Source organism: Gobio gobio (genome assembly GCF_949357685.1).
Source record: "Gobio gobio genome assembly, chromosome: 2".
NCBI classification, from domain to species: Eukaryota; Metazoa; Chordata; class Actinopteri; order Cypriniformes; family Gobionidae; genus Gobio; species Gobio gobio.
The window spans coordinates 67,704,507-67,721,215 of NC_137098.1; the positions used below are offsets into that span (position 1 = coordinate 67,704,507).

The 16,709-nt window shown below is 39.2% G+C and overlaps 2 protein-coding genes across 3 annotated transcripts in view; one reads left to right on the forward strand and one right to left on the reverse strand.

Moving 5' to 3' along the window:
• Nucleotides 1-6,212, reverse strand: part of LOC307120113 (Fc receptor-like protein 5) — a 315,523-nt gene extending 309,311 nt beyond the window's left edge. For both annotated transcript variants that reach the window (XM_079806982.1, XM_079806984.1), the window contains exon 1: nucleotides 4,849-6,212. In XM_079806982.1, the coding sequence (XP_079663108.1) occupies nucleotides 4,849-4,876 (28 nt within the window). In that variant the 5' untranslated portion in view covers nucleotides 4,877-6,212. The remainder of the gene's footprint in view (nucleotides 1-4,848) is intronic.
• The window catches only part of LOC307120608 (histone H3.2), a gene marked incomplete at its 3' end in the record, with an annotated part of 447,270 nt that overhangs the window by 415,739 nt on the left and 14,822 nt on the right, over nucleotides 1-16,709 (forward strand). The window lies entirely within an intron of this gene.

Below are 16,709 nucleotides of genomic sequence, written 5' to 3' on the forward strand. Positions count from 1 at the left end.
CAAAAAAGCTGACGCTGCGTCCCAATTCACATACTATCCGTACTAAATAGTATTCGAAAAAATAATTAGTATGAAAAGAGTATTCCAAAGATTCCCGGATGTTTTATTATTTCCGGTCATAATTCAAAGTGCAGATCGATGCGCACTCTAACGGCTGATATTGCCCACAACCCATTGCGAGATGGACGTTAGTGTTAAAAAACTACAAACATGACGGTTAAGTAGAGGGGATTAGATAAAGGGTTTTGTGTGAGCAATTATCAGTATTTAACCTGACAAAAAGATATTTATTCAATGTTAGCCACATTATATTTCACCTGCAGCAGCATTGAGAACTTTTGTAATGATACGTTTGGCCATTAACTTTGCAAACACATGAGAGGAGTCTCTGCATTAAAGACCCACGAATGGCAGATCAATGTGCTACTACATTTCTCTCCGATACGGTAGGAAATTGAATTGAATGTGGAGGATTTGAACTGTGACGATGATTGACAGGGCAGTTTAAACGGTGACAGGACGCACGTAACTAAGCAACAGAGTCCGTTATAGATGACGAAGTAGTATGTCCCAAAGCTTGCATACTCTTCTGCTACACACTCAAAAGTATGTACTTTCTCTTCACAAAAAGAGTACATACTTTTAGGACGTAGTATAAGTAGGCGAATTGGGACGCAGCATGAGTATCTCAGCTCACTATAGACATGTCGATCATGCTTCTAGACCAATCAGAGACAGAGATCTGCCTTTACAAAGTTGAGGAGGCGGAGCCTTCTTTTTGATTTCCCAGCGGCTATGGAAAATCAATGGAGATGAGGAGGAGTTATTAGATGGTTTGCACAGATTAATCTCAATAACTTTTTTAGGGATGGAGATATCAAGATAATTCTTTGTTTCCCTGTTTACTGAAACCTAGTGGAATCCAAAGGGTTAAAGACCAAACAGATTAAAAATTATAGATTTTCAAATAACAAATTAATTAAAAAAATAAATCAAAATATGACTTTTTATCTATGTTTATCATAAAATTGTGAATAAATACAATATAATATATGCAATATTCCACCACTGTGTTAAAATTGTGAGTGTTTTCTGTAAAATGAGACCATTTTTATCAATTTACTCCAATGTATGTGGGTAGGGCGCTCTTTTAAATTCAGATACGCCTAATTCTCTAAAAAATTCTAAATATGCTGCAGAGCTGAAGTGGTTAAATCACATTTAAAAATGTATCAATATATCTGCAATATATCAAACCAAGTAACATTTAATGAAATATAGCAGAGCGCTCGTGGTCATTGTGCAGTTTTTATGATATAGTTAATTAACGCTTGTGCTTGAATTTTTATATGCATGTCTTAAAGTACAGTATATATTTCATTAAATTGTAGTGAATTCATGGCATCTACATTAAGCAATAAACAATACGTTGTTAATAAACGTTTAAAGGGGTCATAACACACACAGTTTCTGCCAGTCTCATGTTAATCTAGAGTACCTATAGAGTAGTGTTGATCTCCAAAGACGAAGAGTCTTTAGTTTTATTATATCTATAAAACACAGATACACTGCACTAGCCTGGTCTTACCAGACTCTCGTACATTTCATTTGTTCAGAGAGTCTGGCCACTCTCCATTGACAAGCGTTTACTTCCTTGAAGGCGGGAACTCTGTCGAAGTTTAAAACTATTGGATCTTCCCAGAGCCACTCTGATCTGCCATAACCAATCGCTAACGTTTGGTCGTGACCTATGTCATGCGCCGTTCGCCTCTGTTTCTCACATGGAAGTCCGTAAAAATAACTGTGCAGACTGTGCACCACCTCAGTGATAAAACCTAAAACTTGAGCATTCGGTCTGTGATTTATTCACAGTGGAGGGGAGAGTTTTGTGATCGGGAACACACTGCTCATGTGGTCCGTAACATGATTGTATACTGTAAATAAAATATCATATGCTTGGTATGATAAGAATAAATGCTGCCATAAATAACGGCCCAATTCAAATGTTTACGTGCTTTTCTTCTTTTTATTTTTTGAGCGGTGATAAAATATATTGCTCTTGTTAATACTGGCCAGCATTTAAAGAAATACAAATCTAGAAATGCATCCAAATTACAGCAAAGCGCAACCGTATGGTGCTCTGCAGGGGTCAAAAAGGATAGAAACAGTGAATTTTGAAGTGATATATTCTTGAAAAGTCAGAGATGCGGATTCTGACAGCAATTAAATGACCACACGACCTGGTGTTTGTCTAAAACAGTAACGTTAGGTAATTCGGCCTGGGGATTTTTACGCAGGTGGTGGGAGACGGACGGTAATCACTGACTAGCCCCTGTAAATGATGACAATACCTTCCAACCCCACGAGAAACAATGACCGGGGCTTTGGTCAACTCCTTCACCACTACGGAGCGGCTGGAAAATCAAACTTTTCCCGAACCCTGTGGGGAGGAGGGACACAACATCATGGCCACCAACAAAACTCAGTAAAGATTGTTCTTGCTCCGGCTTTAACTTCTGGATATTCGGCAGCGGTGCCACAACGGAATGAATGGCTTTGCTTTGCTCGCATCTTTCTCCGCCGCCAATACTGAACTACTCAAACTAGCACACGACATCAATGTCATCGTTCTCAGCCGTTCCCTCTGTTCACTGATTGGACCGGTAATAATTTGTTTGGAGAAAAGCTAAGACTATATCGCAATCCCAGATAGAGTACTGAATACATTCTTGGAATTTTCCCACCCTGGATAACTTTCGATTCATTATACGTTCTTAATTGTTTACATTATATGCATTTACGCGCCGATTGCAAACAAAATTTGCCAACACATTTGTAAACGACTTTACTTGGACCCATTGTGTGAGCTGTCTCTTTAATACCGTGTGGTTTCTATACATGTTGCTGCTGATTGGGCTGACCAAACAAGAGAAAATGTATCTCAAACACACCGTTTCCTGGAAACATGTCATTCAACCCGGAAACCATAGCAAAACGTTGCGCACCAGTTTGAGCTTAAAAGTGCCCCAGGTGTACAGTAGTCTCGCATAGCCAGGGCCTGTATTTATCAAGCCTCTGAGAATTACACAAGAACTTTTAAGAATTGACTTAAGAGTAAAAATTATTGGCTCAAAGCTGTGCTTAAAAGTTAGTTATCAAGCATCTCAGTCGTAATTTAAGTGAAGTGTAGGACTAAATCTTAAGTGTCAGTCTAAGAGATGATTCACGACACTTTGCTGTGCCACAAACAGGATTTTGGATGACGACAGGCATGGACCAATCACTGAATAGATTTCCTTATTTAAGAATATTCTCAGATAAATTCACATTGAATGGTGAAATTCCTAAGAAGAGTTTACATTCAACACACATTTGAAAATAAAGCATTTTCAAGAGAATACATTATGATTGGAAATGAAAGATGTTTTCCACCAAGTCTTAGTTACACATTTTAAACCGGTGTGCTGTTCACTGCCTTTATACAGCCTAGGTTTTATGATATAATCAGCCGCCATGGATTCCAAAAGAAAACCGAACCGGCGGGAGGAAGAAGCGCTACTGCTCGCTGAATTAGTCAAACAGCAGAAACATGTTATAAAAGGCACTTCAGCCCAACATTAACCAGCGCTGAAAAAGATGACGCCTGCTCTGTCCAAACGCTACCGTTTGAAGAACTGCTCGTCGTCAAACATTTCAAAAACATTTCCTGAAAGATTCACGTCTCTGTCTCCTCAGTGCCATCACAAGCCCCTTCCGGCAACTCCTAACCACTTGAGAGACCTCTCGAGCTGTCGTAAATAACTGGGAGAGTAAGAGTGAGTCTTAGCTTTAAGACATTTGATAACTTGCTTTTATACTTAAGTTTGAAAGTAGGAGTGAATGTCATGAATTCTCAGCACTTAAGACTAAAATGGCACTTTGAGAAGCTTGATAAATACAGGCCCAGACCTTCAGACTGACGGCAGAAGTGTGAAAGCTGTGGTTATTCTGTTAGACACGCATGTGAACTGACATCATTCAACACTAAACATGAAGCTGAGACCAACTGGCTAAAAAAAACTGAGAAGAGTCTCAGAAAAGAGAAGTTAGTTCTGAGAAAAGATCGAGCATCATTTGTTGGTTTGATAAACTGTGTCCATGACAATTACATTAAAGTGTCCAAATACTTTTTGTAATAATTTTTCAATAAGAGGTTGAGAGAGAATGAGAAGTGTGTAACAAGTACAATTCGGTGCTGCTCCTTTAAGGCGGAAGACACTTTTTTTACTCACTCGCTGAGTGGGCAGTCCTTAGATGGAGCACGAGCTGTGAGCTGCATGTATGCCTTATATATTTCTGTTGCTCTTTATCGTTTATTTCTCTGTTCAGTAACGCTGTTGTCAGTGAAGTGTTGCAAACTAACGTTACCCCATGTGTGCATGGGAATGGCGCTGATAATAAACCCCAGGTGAAACGTCAGATAGCCTGCCTACGTGAGTTTTGCTTGCATTCAGTCCAGCTATCCGGTCTCTATGCAAAGCGTTACAAGTGCTAGAGAAGCTGAGTGTGTGTTCGGTCACTGTTCTCAAGCTCTCTGAGCCTCTGATGGAGAGTTTATTTAAAGATACAGCATCATTCAACACTAACTCATATCAACACAAACACATCAGATTCATCTCAACTACTTGACAAGAGAAGAAACACTATTACAACAAAAACTAGCAAAAATAACACAATAAGCAGTGAGACTGTGGGTTCATAGACTCTCCTTCACAACAATCATTCCTTTATCTTGTCTTCAACTGAATACAGTGTATTAAAAAGAGAAAACTAAACAGAAGATATGACAGAATATGATCAAATACTCACAGATGAGAGGCAGTGCACCGGAGCCCATACTGTCACATCAATCGACTGTTTTCTGTGTGCTAAAACAGACACTTCCTGTGTTTGAAGAAGAGATGAGGGAGGAGGAGACACAACTCTACAGAAATAAAAGCAGGAAGAAACGAGAGATCCGGTCGAAGATATTTCAGTTGCTCCAGCTCTGTTCATCTACTTCCAGAGAAGTTCTGATGGTGATCGTTCTCACGCTGTTATTTTGATCGTTCACACACTCACACACAGAAGACAGACAGAGATTAGACAGTGAAATCACCACGTGACGTCTAATGTAAGGCCCGCTCTACATCAGCTAATGAAATATACAGACTTTATCATACATTTAAGTTTCGCTTCCTAAAAACTCAAATGTTGCTACTGTGGTTTTTACGGTAAAGTGCTGCAGTTTTTTAATGTACTTATTATTGGTTTATTTTTTATAATGTGGGAAACAGGAGCGCACAGGAGAACTTCTCATGAAAAATCGCCACCTAATTCACAACACGTTTGTCCGCACATGAATTTGTTCGTAACATCTGATGTTTGTGAATTTGGGAGATTCTTAATCAATTGGTACTCACTGCAGAGTCAAATGAGTTCCAGCTCCTCCTCTCTGGACGTCTAATGGCTTCTAGCTCCACCCATTAGGCCCAAATTACATTCGGTCTTCATTACTGGACATCAAGTGAGGAGGAGCTAGATGTAAGCCCCACCCATTTGATCTGCAGTGAGCAGCTTCTCTTCTAAATGACCGTCGTGCACAAGGTTGGTCATTTATATAAAACGCCCAAACTTTCCTAACAGCCTTTCACTCTCATCAAACTTGCTGCTGTTTGATGACGCACTCTCGCCCGATCCTCGAGCAATGCCAAGTGTGTCCTTGTCACCAGGTCTCACGATAAACAGCTTTTATAAACACCATCAATCAATAATCAAGTTGGGGAAACTCGGCGCAGGGAAGGAGGCGACCCCTGGTCCATTTACTGTGATGAACAGCAGGTTATTCAGTGTGCAGACGTTCATTCTGTTCTTACTTTCTGTGAGAATATCATGGCACTGAATCCTCTTTCACACTCGGCTGTTGACACTGGAAGCGTGGAGACAATAGTGAGCACTTTGAGCAGTTTCTCTCCTGTGACACCACGACACTTAAACTCATGGAAGTCCTTGAGGAGTATGGAACTGTTGCGGCCTCAACACCGAGCGTCTTGTGTATCGTGAGAAGTTTTTCATCCCCATATAGGATGTGCTCTTTGTCATCCAGCCTGTGCTCAATATTGTCTGCAGGGAAATGGAAAATCCTCTGCTTTGCGATGGTCTCCGTCACTCGGTTGAGACACACTTACATCCTTGAACGTGTGGGAACTTTCAAATGTATTTTTCATGCATCTTGCATTCACACCATTGGCTTGCCTCAGAGACCACAGTGTTATCAGTGCAACGCCCACCTCAGAATTAGCAGCTGTGGCATCTCTCCTCTGAAGAAAGAGGAATAAGGCCTGCAGGGTCTGAGCTGTCATTTTTTCTCCAGTGAACATAAGCATTTTAAGTCAAGTCTTATCAGAATGAAGCTTGTTTCCCAGGTTTGAGTTGTTGCACCAGCTGTGGCTGGATTATGAATGAGAGGTCGTGTTGGCAGATCATAAAGGCTGTACGCATGCAGTTCTCAGTCGCTTTTAAACTCGTCTCATTGTGTTTTCTCCACAAAGCTGCACTGCTTTCCACTGCTTTTTCAATGTCTACACTGAAAAAAGTCTAACATTGCTGTTGTTCGTTTAATGTGTATTTTCTCATTGAAATAGCTTAAAATTATTAATTTTTTCATTTAATGTAAACGTTTTAGTTTATATTTATTGTTGAATCCATTTTTTTTACATTGATGCAATATAAATCGGCAACGGGACATTAAACTGAATTTATTAATTTGTTCAGAGCATTTTTATTAGATTAAGCATGATTTGCACATGCGCATTGTTTGAGGTGGAGATCCCGCGCTCTGACCTGACCTGTTTAAATAAAGGATTTAAAAAAAAAAAAAAAACGTCCGTTGAACTGTCTGAAGAACGCACACACAATCTGTTGAGCGGCGGCCGTGACGGACACTTCAACAGACCCCTCCAGCCAGGCTGACAGAAGAACTACGAGCAACATTGATACTGGTAAGGTACACTCTGTCTACCATTAACGTTTTTTTTCCAAGTATACCTGACTGGCCCTGACTCATTTACATTAGCCGCCCTTTGGTCGTGGGCGAGGCGAGTAATGTTAATGCTATCACAGGTCGCTCGCTAGTCAACTTAACTGGCTAATAACTGCAAACTATCATTTCTAAAAGCATTTTGCGGGGGCATTGACATTAGCTAAAGTTACCACGTGTAAGTGTAGTTAACGTTAGGTATGTTCTTGAATTCAAATGCATTTGTTCTGCTGAATGTTTTTAATAGTTAACAGTGGCGCGAAGAACCTACAGAATGTTTTTGTCGAGATTAACGTTACTGTATTTTAAGAGCTCTGCGGGTCTATTTTAAATCTTGCAAGTGAATATATCCGTATCATATGAAACTAAACGACATTAGGCATCAATTAGTAACAACCATGACATGTTGGCTAGATTTTTTGACACTTGAAATGTGGTAACGTTAGTTATGCTGCCTTCACGTGCTATCGGAAATTTGGTCATTCCGACTTCTGAAGTCGTGATTACGAGCTCATTGCATTCAAGTTTCAAAATGTGAGGGCGTTCATGTGGAATTATTTCCAAGGAAACTCGTATTTACGATAACTGAGAGCACGTGAAGGCAGCATTAACCCCCAGGTTCAAGAGGCAAACATGACTGATGGATAGGGTAAACGTCTATTAAGCCCATTAAGCACACTACTATCTTTGAGGTCAGATTATATATATATATATATATATATATATATATATATATATATATATATATAATTTTATATATACATATATATATATATATAATGTGCCAAAAATTCATACCAGTTTTTTAAACATTGTTTGAAGCTAAATGTGTCAAAATGTTGCTGTTATTTTCAGCGTGAGCCGCTTTACAAACGGCGCCCCATAAGTAGTTAACACACTTTGATGGCTAACAGCTAAAACTTAATCATGTTTTCTCTTCCAAATTTAGGGAAGCAGCCACCAATCAGTTGTGTTTCTGCTGTGCAACTTATTTGGAAGCTCCTGCCAGTGATCATTTATTGTGGTAAGTTCTATTTACAATGTCATGAGGGCATTTTTGAAAATTAGGCATCCTAAAGTGTAGAATTCTCTCATCACACACACATACACACATAACAAAACGTAAATAAAACACAACGTAAAATCCAGGCCTGGTCCTCTCTCGTCCTTCACTGTCATCGCTCCTCCTTTTATGCTCCCGTCACTCATCCTTGAGAGATCCGAGATCTCGCGTCGCTCTCGCTCGTCACATGCATTTTCAAGTTTTGAAAGTTTAGGGTGTATAAGTGCTTGGCACATTATGATCTAACATGAAATTCTGAAACTATAACGTACTTATTTTCTCTTTATTTTTTATGCAGGAAATTGAGTTTGAAGAACTGGAGCAGACAACCTTGGTGATCTTTATCACTGGGAAAGAGGATCCTCTCCATCCACCCAAAGACATTAAAATTGTCATCGAATGAACAGAGGTCCTGAACGAGTTGCCCTCGGTAGCAACCGCTTTTGCCATGGTCTTTGGGCTCATATACACACTAAACCTAAAATATCCGAAAAGGCTGCAGTTCACCTTTGAATTTGTGCAAAAGGTCCTGATGGAGCTTGATGGAAAAAAGATGACCCCAAAAGTCACTAGACTGACCACCCAGCTGTACAGCACAGAATAGGCAGAGCTGAATTGCACAGACTTGCTTGATTTTATTTTCTATTTGTGGTTCAATTTTATAATGTTTTTACAGCCAAGACTTTGGATCCTTTTTATTAAAGGTTGCACTTACAAGGCTGCATTTTTACAGCAGCATTTACAAATGTGGCTGCCCAAGTTCGATGGCTACCAGCCTCAAAGGCTGAAGTAGGCAGAGTGTCTAAAGAGTTCCACTGTTCACTGTCTGAGGAGCAGTTCCAGGATTTATCTCTGGTGTTCAGCTGAAAGAGACTGTTGTTCATCATATACATTTGTATATAAACCGATATACAATACTGTCATAACGTTTAATTGTATTTTAGGATGTTTTATGGTGAAATGTGTCCTGTCAGGACAAACCATCCTAATTTAATATGACTGTGGTGTCATCAAGTGATGATTTGATCATTTTGTGACATTTGTGGGCTCAAAGTATTTGTGACGTAGACTGTTGATCTTCATACATTTTAAACAGATTTTCAATGTTGTCAGTTTGTTGAACAATAAATATGAATGTGTTCTAAAGGAAAGTGTTCTAATAGTAATTGATCAAAATGTATTCAAAGTTTTTTTTAATTAAATTTTTTTTTAAATTGATTTTTTTTTTTTTTTAAATGACAATTTTTGAATTGAGACAACCTGAAATAATTAATTTACTGACCTATAAATATTAGTCTGTTTTAACTTAAAATAACTAGTTTGTTCCAACCTAAAATAATTAATTTACTTTAACCTATACATATTAGTTTTGGTCGTTTGTTGTAATTTAAAATAATTAGTTTGTTCCAACCTAAAATAATTCGTTTGATTAACCTTTAAAAAGTGGTTGCATGGATTTAAACTTTTCAGGTTGAACTAAATTAAATGATTTACTTTGAGTCAATGACAAATATTTCGTGTGATCGATTACTTCAATTTTTTTACGTTGATCCAAGGTTTTTATTTTTTCAGTGTATGCATTTCACACGGGACTGGCACTTTCCATGTTTACTTATTGTGTCATTTAACTTTTTGCAGACTTTGCTTTTATGCCGTTAATGAATGCAGAATCGATGTGAAGACTCTTTTGTATACGGTCTGAATCTCTAATGTCAGAACAAACTGTACACTGAATTGACCCATCTGTGGTGACAGAAAGCCACTCTCGACCCTCTCTCCATTCTTCAAAGCGAGTTGCTAGCCTGTTCGCTTGTATTGTTCGTCACATTAGCGTCATCATGGGAGTTTCCCTCAGGATGGGAGTTCCCTTCAGCAATAATTCAGCAGAGGCAGGGGCATATAGACCAGAGGTGGGGAAATTAGAGGGTTAAACCATGTTCATTTCTTCTCTAATAGGAGGATAGTGGGGAAGGGTTTAGAAGTGAGAAGTGGTGCTTCATTCAGGCCTTCCTGAACACAGAGAGATGGATTTATAAAAGAAAAAGGGTGGAGTCAATGAAAATGACAGACATATAGACATTCTGTGAATCTTTGCTCTTGTGATAGTATTTTGCGGTTTGTGAAACTATAGATGCAGAACAAGCATAAATATGTCCTCTACTCTGGTTAAACCCACAGAGCAGAAACAGAGCAGAAGTCAAACCACAACTATCAGCTCAACTCTTTTATTAGGCCTGAAGAAATGAGTTGACTGTCAAAAGCTCAATCACATTTAAACAAGTTTGAAACCCGCTGGTAAGAGACTTGGTCAGGAGATATTTGGGAATAACCTGTTTATTTGTCACCACATAAACTCAGATATTAGTTAAAGCAGTTGATCTTCATCGGGGGTGTATATGTGTGTGGTTTTAATGTAGGTCAGTGTAAACATACATGATAATAAGTGATTTAAAAAAGATAGATGAAACATCTTTAAGAAAACACAGACTTAAAGGGTTAGTTTACGCAAAAATGAAAATTCTGTCATTGATTACCCTCATGTCGATCGACACCCGTAAGACCTCTGTTCATCTTCAGAACACAAATGAAGATATTTTTATTGAAATCCGATGGCTCAGAAAGGGGTCCATCAGCCGCGCCAGCGCCATCACTTCCGGCGAGTGAGGTCAAATGTACACGATACGGCGTATCTCAATGGGATTCAAGCGGCGGAAGTGATCTCTTGCCTGCATCTCTACACCATAACGTGTAATTTGACCTCACTTACAGGCAGTGATGGCGCGGGGACGGCTGATGTACACAGTGTTGTATTTGAGGTAAAAAAAAATGATATAAATACTGTTCGGTTTCTCACACAAACCGATCGTTTCGTGTCTTAAAGGGCATATTGCAGGTTAGAGACTCCAGTCAATGTATAGAAAAATAATGTAGGAACTAGATTTTCTATAAAATATACTTATAAATACGCTATTAAGGCTTTTGGAGTCGTTTTTGTGAGAAAATTTTACTTCCGCATCAAAAAATGTCAAAACCGGATGTGACGTAACGAGAGGGAGTGAGGTGAATTCCAGCGATAGGAAAACAATGGATCGCAATGACAGTTCGGACGCTGAGGGAATTATAAATGTGTATTAATACTCCTATGGCAGACCAAAGCCATACAATTATGACACACAATTAGGGACAGACCAGGATTAGACAGAACAACGATCAGAGGAGACAAATTGAGTTGTTGTGTGAGGAGAAACAGTGGAGAACAGCGGCAGGTGTGAGAGAACAGTGTTAGCTTATAGATAACGCTAGCTAATGATATGAACACTGTGCTCAGATTACAATACTGTACTGATTATTTTCATGTATCAGGCAATAGCAAAGCTGGTAACGTTATTGTCATCTAGTATTGATACTTACCAATAACACAAACTAATATGCTTTGACAATCAGGAAAAGTCACACTCTTTAATATCCGTCCACACTAAATGTTATGTGATATAATTGTATATATATATGTATTTGAGTGAACTTGAATGTACATACATGAATAAAATATTTACATTAGCAGCACAATTCCAAACTTGTTTCGAAAAAGTGTGAGACTGTATTCATTTGTGTTAATTTGTGTACATACTTTGTATTCATCAATGTAAACACGACGGCAAAGAAGCATCGCGTGTGGATGTTTATTCATTTAATATCATCCTTTAGGTAAGCTACACACTGCCTGCGTGACGCGCAGCTCGAGAGCGCATGCTAGAAATAGAACCGACGCATATTTTTCATGACAGCGTGTTGGAAGCGTTTCCAAGCAAAATAGAATAGGAAAAGCTGTTTGTACATATTAATAAATTACATTTTGATGTTTGAAAGTCCCTACGTTTTGACATATATGCAGATATAATTGTAATTAAGAAAAAAAATATATCCTCGATTTTCAAATATTGCACCTATAGCTTTCACCTACAGAACGAAATATTCTGTAGCCTATTTTGCCGTCAATACTGCCGACGTTGTCTTTGCTGTATCAGTAGGCTATATATTTATGTTTAACATGAAGTAGCCTATAGCCCTCCCTGATCACCTGGCAGCAGCAGCGCCGCATCAGACAAGCTTCTGGTGTATAAAGACATAGAAAACGCCACGCTCACGCCACGCAGCCAGTGTGTAGCCGGCCTTAGTATAACAATGTTTGACTCCATCATATCGCCGGGATGATAATCCTCCGGTCTAAAGCATAGACCGTAAAAAAATATGGACGACGCAACTTCATTGACTTCCACTGACCAGAGTTGAAGCTTTCGTAGGCCGCACACGGCGCTGACATCTTGGGACCGAGTCTGCGCAGTAGCGATCTCGGGACCGGAGTTGCGCAGTAGAGAACAGGAAGTAGAGGCGCGATTATCAAAAGCCCGCCCACACTCTCGCAGATGCAGAACAATTCATTATGTTGGTGTGAAATAAACAGTTATGGAAATGTAGAAATTAAAGCTAAAGCTCCAATCTCCTCCCAAAAATCCCGAAAAAAGTCTGTTAGTGCCTCAGTGACAACTTCACTCAGAGAAGCCGTCAATCTCAGCTGTCAATCATGACGTCACACCCCCCGTTTTTATAGCATCAAATAACTCACTAAAACTAAACTTATTTAAAAAACGAACACTTGAAATGAAATTATTGTAATAAAAACTGCCTAAAATGACAGAAACCAACTTTAGGAAACAATTATTTGAAGTGTAATTGAATTGTTTAGTGTGTCTCGCGTCCATTCAAATACATGGAGGGGTGGGGTTTAGGAGCTATACTGGGACCGGCCACCAGGGGGCGATCGAGGCGCGGAAGCTTCAATTTCTGACAGGAGCACTACAGGCTTGGGCTAAAGCACTACACACACCACCACGTGTTTCGAGGCAGATGCAGACGTGAAGTCCCGTCTCTTCACCTGTACAAAACCATGCAGAAACTTTTTTTTTTTTTTGGAAACCTGTGGACTCGATGACCTGACAGGCTGGACACAATAATTTACCATGACAATGATAAATTGGAATAGAAAAACTACCCAAAATACACAGACTCATAGTGAATACTAACCTGTTCTGCACTGAGCCAACGCAGAGCTCGGCGAGCGACTCCCTCTCGTGACGTAATATGCAGGATGTTGAAAAAAAGCGCTTTTCATACAATGTTATATATTCATTTGGAATTTTTTTTACCTGCAATATGCCCTTTAAACTACAGACACTCTCTGTCATATTCTCACTTCAAGCAGCTGCTAAAGTTAGCAATGCACAAACAACAACACGTCTTCAGTGATGAAGTGTCTGCAGCACGAGAACATGTCATTGAGGGGTTTTGCTGTAACTCTGAATTTTAATTCAATTCAATTCAAATGTTACTAATACAGCACAATTAAAATCAACCTGAGTTAGCCAAAGTGCTGTACATAGAGATGCATGCCTAAGAACACATACAAATTACAAAAAATTAAAAGCACGAGAAAAAAGATGTGTTTTTAACATGGATTTAAAATCGGCCAATGTAGAAGCAGTTCGGGTAGTGGCGGGTTGTCCCACAGATTAGGGCCCGCTACTGCGAAGGCTCGGGCTCCTCTGCGTTGTGGGCGGGATCGCGGAACCACCAAGAGACGACCATTTTGGGATCTAAGTGATCTGGAAGGATTGTACGTGATAATCAGGTCGGAGAGATATTTGGGAGATAAATTATTGAGAGCTTTATAGACGGATAACAAAATCTTGTAGTCGATATGGTGTCAGACTGGCAGCCAGTGCCAAGAACATAACATTGGTGTGATATGGTCTCGTTTGCGGCTGCCTGAGTAAGTAGACGGGCAGCCGCATTTTCATTTCTTCACCCACGGCCTCTGAGAAGTTAGACCCATAAGAACGGCTGCTTTTAGAAACAACCCACAAAATACTGAGACTTTCACTACGAGTTCCTGCTAAACACCTGAGAGGAACATCTGCAGACTCACTGACTGTGAACAATGAGGACATTTATATCATTTAAAGAGCTGCCCGCGTTCTTATCCTTTATACGGTTATTAAACCAACCCAATGGAAATAACTAACTTCATTTAACTTCAAAATAACTTCAAAATAACTTAATTTAACTTCAAAATAACTTAATTTAACTTCAAAAGAACTTCATTTGTACCTTTTTGTTACAAATGAAATCAAATTATTATTGGGCCTGGTATGTTCATTTTTTGCAAATACATTTGGACATTATTATAGATGTGAGAATGTTCTGTTTTGATAAAGTCTGAAGTATTTCTATGTACGTTTATAACAGTAAACTGAAACAATAGTCAGGTTAATTATCTCCAAACCCCACTTATTTAACTTTAAATCAGACATTATTATTATTATTATTATTATTATTATTATTATTATTATTATTATTATTATTATTATTATTATCATCATCACCATCATCATCATCATCATCATCAAAAAAGCCACACATTAAAATAAAGCCTAGCGGCATTAAATGACACTACAGCGTGACGTGCTTGAGTGTCGTCAGTCGCAGAAAGGGGGTTGGGTTCAAGCTGATTGGCTTGAAATATTTTCAGAATTCAGCCAATAGGAGACTGGCACACTTTGATTTATAAGCCATCTCACAACGGGCATCGTCATTGTCTTTGTATCTTTTGGTAATCGACAACACATTTTAAGCAGGAATGAGTGGACGAGGAAAAAAGATATCCATGTCTTTCTGTCTTCAGTCGAAAAGAAATGAAGATTTTTGATGAAAACATTTCAGGATCTTTGTCCATATAATGGAAGTCAGTAGACTCCAAACGGTTCAAGGTCCAAATGAGAGGTTCAGTACAGCTTCAAAAGGGCTTTAAACCACATCAAACGCTACCAGACGATCAATAAGGGTCTTATCTAGCGAAACGATCTGTCTTTTTTTAAATAAATAAAGTTTAAGTTTTACAAGCACAAATGCTCGCCTTGCTCTGTTCAGAGATGCGCGCTCGTGACGTCACGTAAAACGCAATTACGTTGAAAAGGTCACGCTAGACGCAGGCGGAAAGACGTTTGAATATGTGGATACGGCTGTAACACTCAGCCTAAGGAAGGCAGAGGAGCATCTGCCTGCACAACCGGAGGCTGCTGCATTTTCAGGACCGCACTCATAGGACCGCATTTCTAGGACCCTAGGTTTTTATTGACAACGCCACCTAGCGAATTAGAGGACCAGCAAAGATGGATGACGATCAGCGTGTGAGTACCACATGTGAATCAGTTTTTATTTTAACATTAAAAACAATCGTGATGCATTTCATTGGAAAGTTAACGTAGCCGAAGTGATCGTGATTTGCTAAATAGTTGATAGTGCTGTAAATGAATTGTTAGCACATTCGTTTAACTAAACTTGCATGAAAGCTTGTGTTGACTTAGTGACAGCACAAGATCTATTATACTGTTCACAAATCTTTTCATAGGGCTTCTACACCTCTGCATGTCCAAAATAAAGTCTGGGGGGAAAATCAACATGTTTTCTGTGAATCTGCTGAGTGCCAGGTGAACATGGAGTTGGCATGGAGAAGTGGGTTGAAAGCACATCAATGCGTACACCTTAAATCATTAACTTACTGCACATCCTATGTCTCCTCTCCTGTACTTAGTGAGGAAACACTTAATGAGATGGTGAACAGCCGGTGGTTTGGCGAGGATAAAAAGAAGCTCTGCCTCGATCTGCAAAACCTTGCGAATGCCAACCATATACCTCTGTCTGTATACTCCCAAATTGGTATCCCTCAGTCCAAAAAATACATATCTGTTTTTGAGCCTACTGTTTCATATTACAGTCTTTTAGGAAGAGTCATGGTGACGCATGACACAAAAAAGAATTTGTGGCACTGCCCTTGTGCAAGGACAAAGAGATCATGCCAACACAAGTACATTGCAAAATGGCACTTATTTCAGACTCACCGTGCACTGGTCAGGAAAGTCCGGTGCACTGAGGAGGTGGAATTCCAAACATCAACAGAGGATGGAGGCAGTCATGATGAGGTTGAGCTGGGTACCTTTCCATATCCGCCAAAAGATGACCAAAAGTTCAAAGCCATGTTTGAGTATATTTTGAAGTTCAAAAAATAACCTGCTGTTCTGCCAGAACATATACGGCATCCATTATTGGAAAAAGAATACCCAAAGAACCTCATTCCACTGGAGATGAAGTGCCAGCAGTGCCCTGGCAATGTGCCCCTGAGTGACCCAATCCTCATTACAAATAAGGCCAAAATCCTCACCAACTCACGTATTGTTGAAGGTAGGTCAATGAAACTATTTATATCTCATGACTATCCACTGTGGTAGATTTGCTGTGCTTTCATTAATTATTGAATGTGTTGTAAACTGTACTGCAAATATTGTTGAAACTTTTGATTTCTAGACATCTCTACCTACTGTAAGTCTTGCCATCAATGCGGAACCTCCTACCGTTACCAAGAGTGGAAAGATGGCCTACACAATTTTAATGACCGGATAGTCCTTGATTTGTCTTTATGCTTAAACATAAGGAACATGATACAGGTATTTTTTTTATTTTATTTAATTTACATAT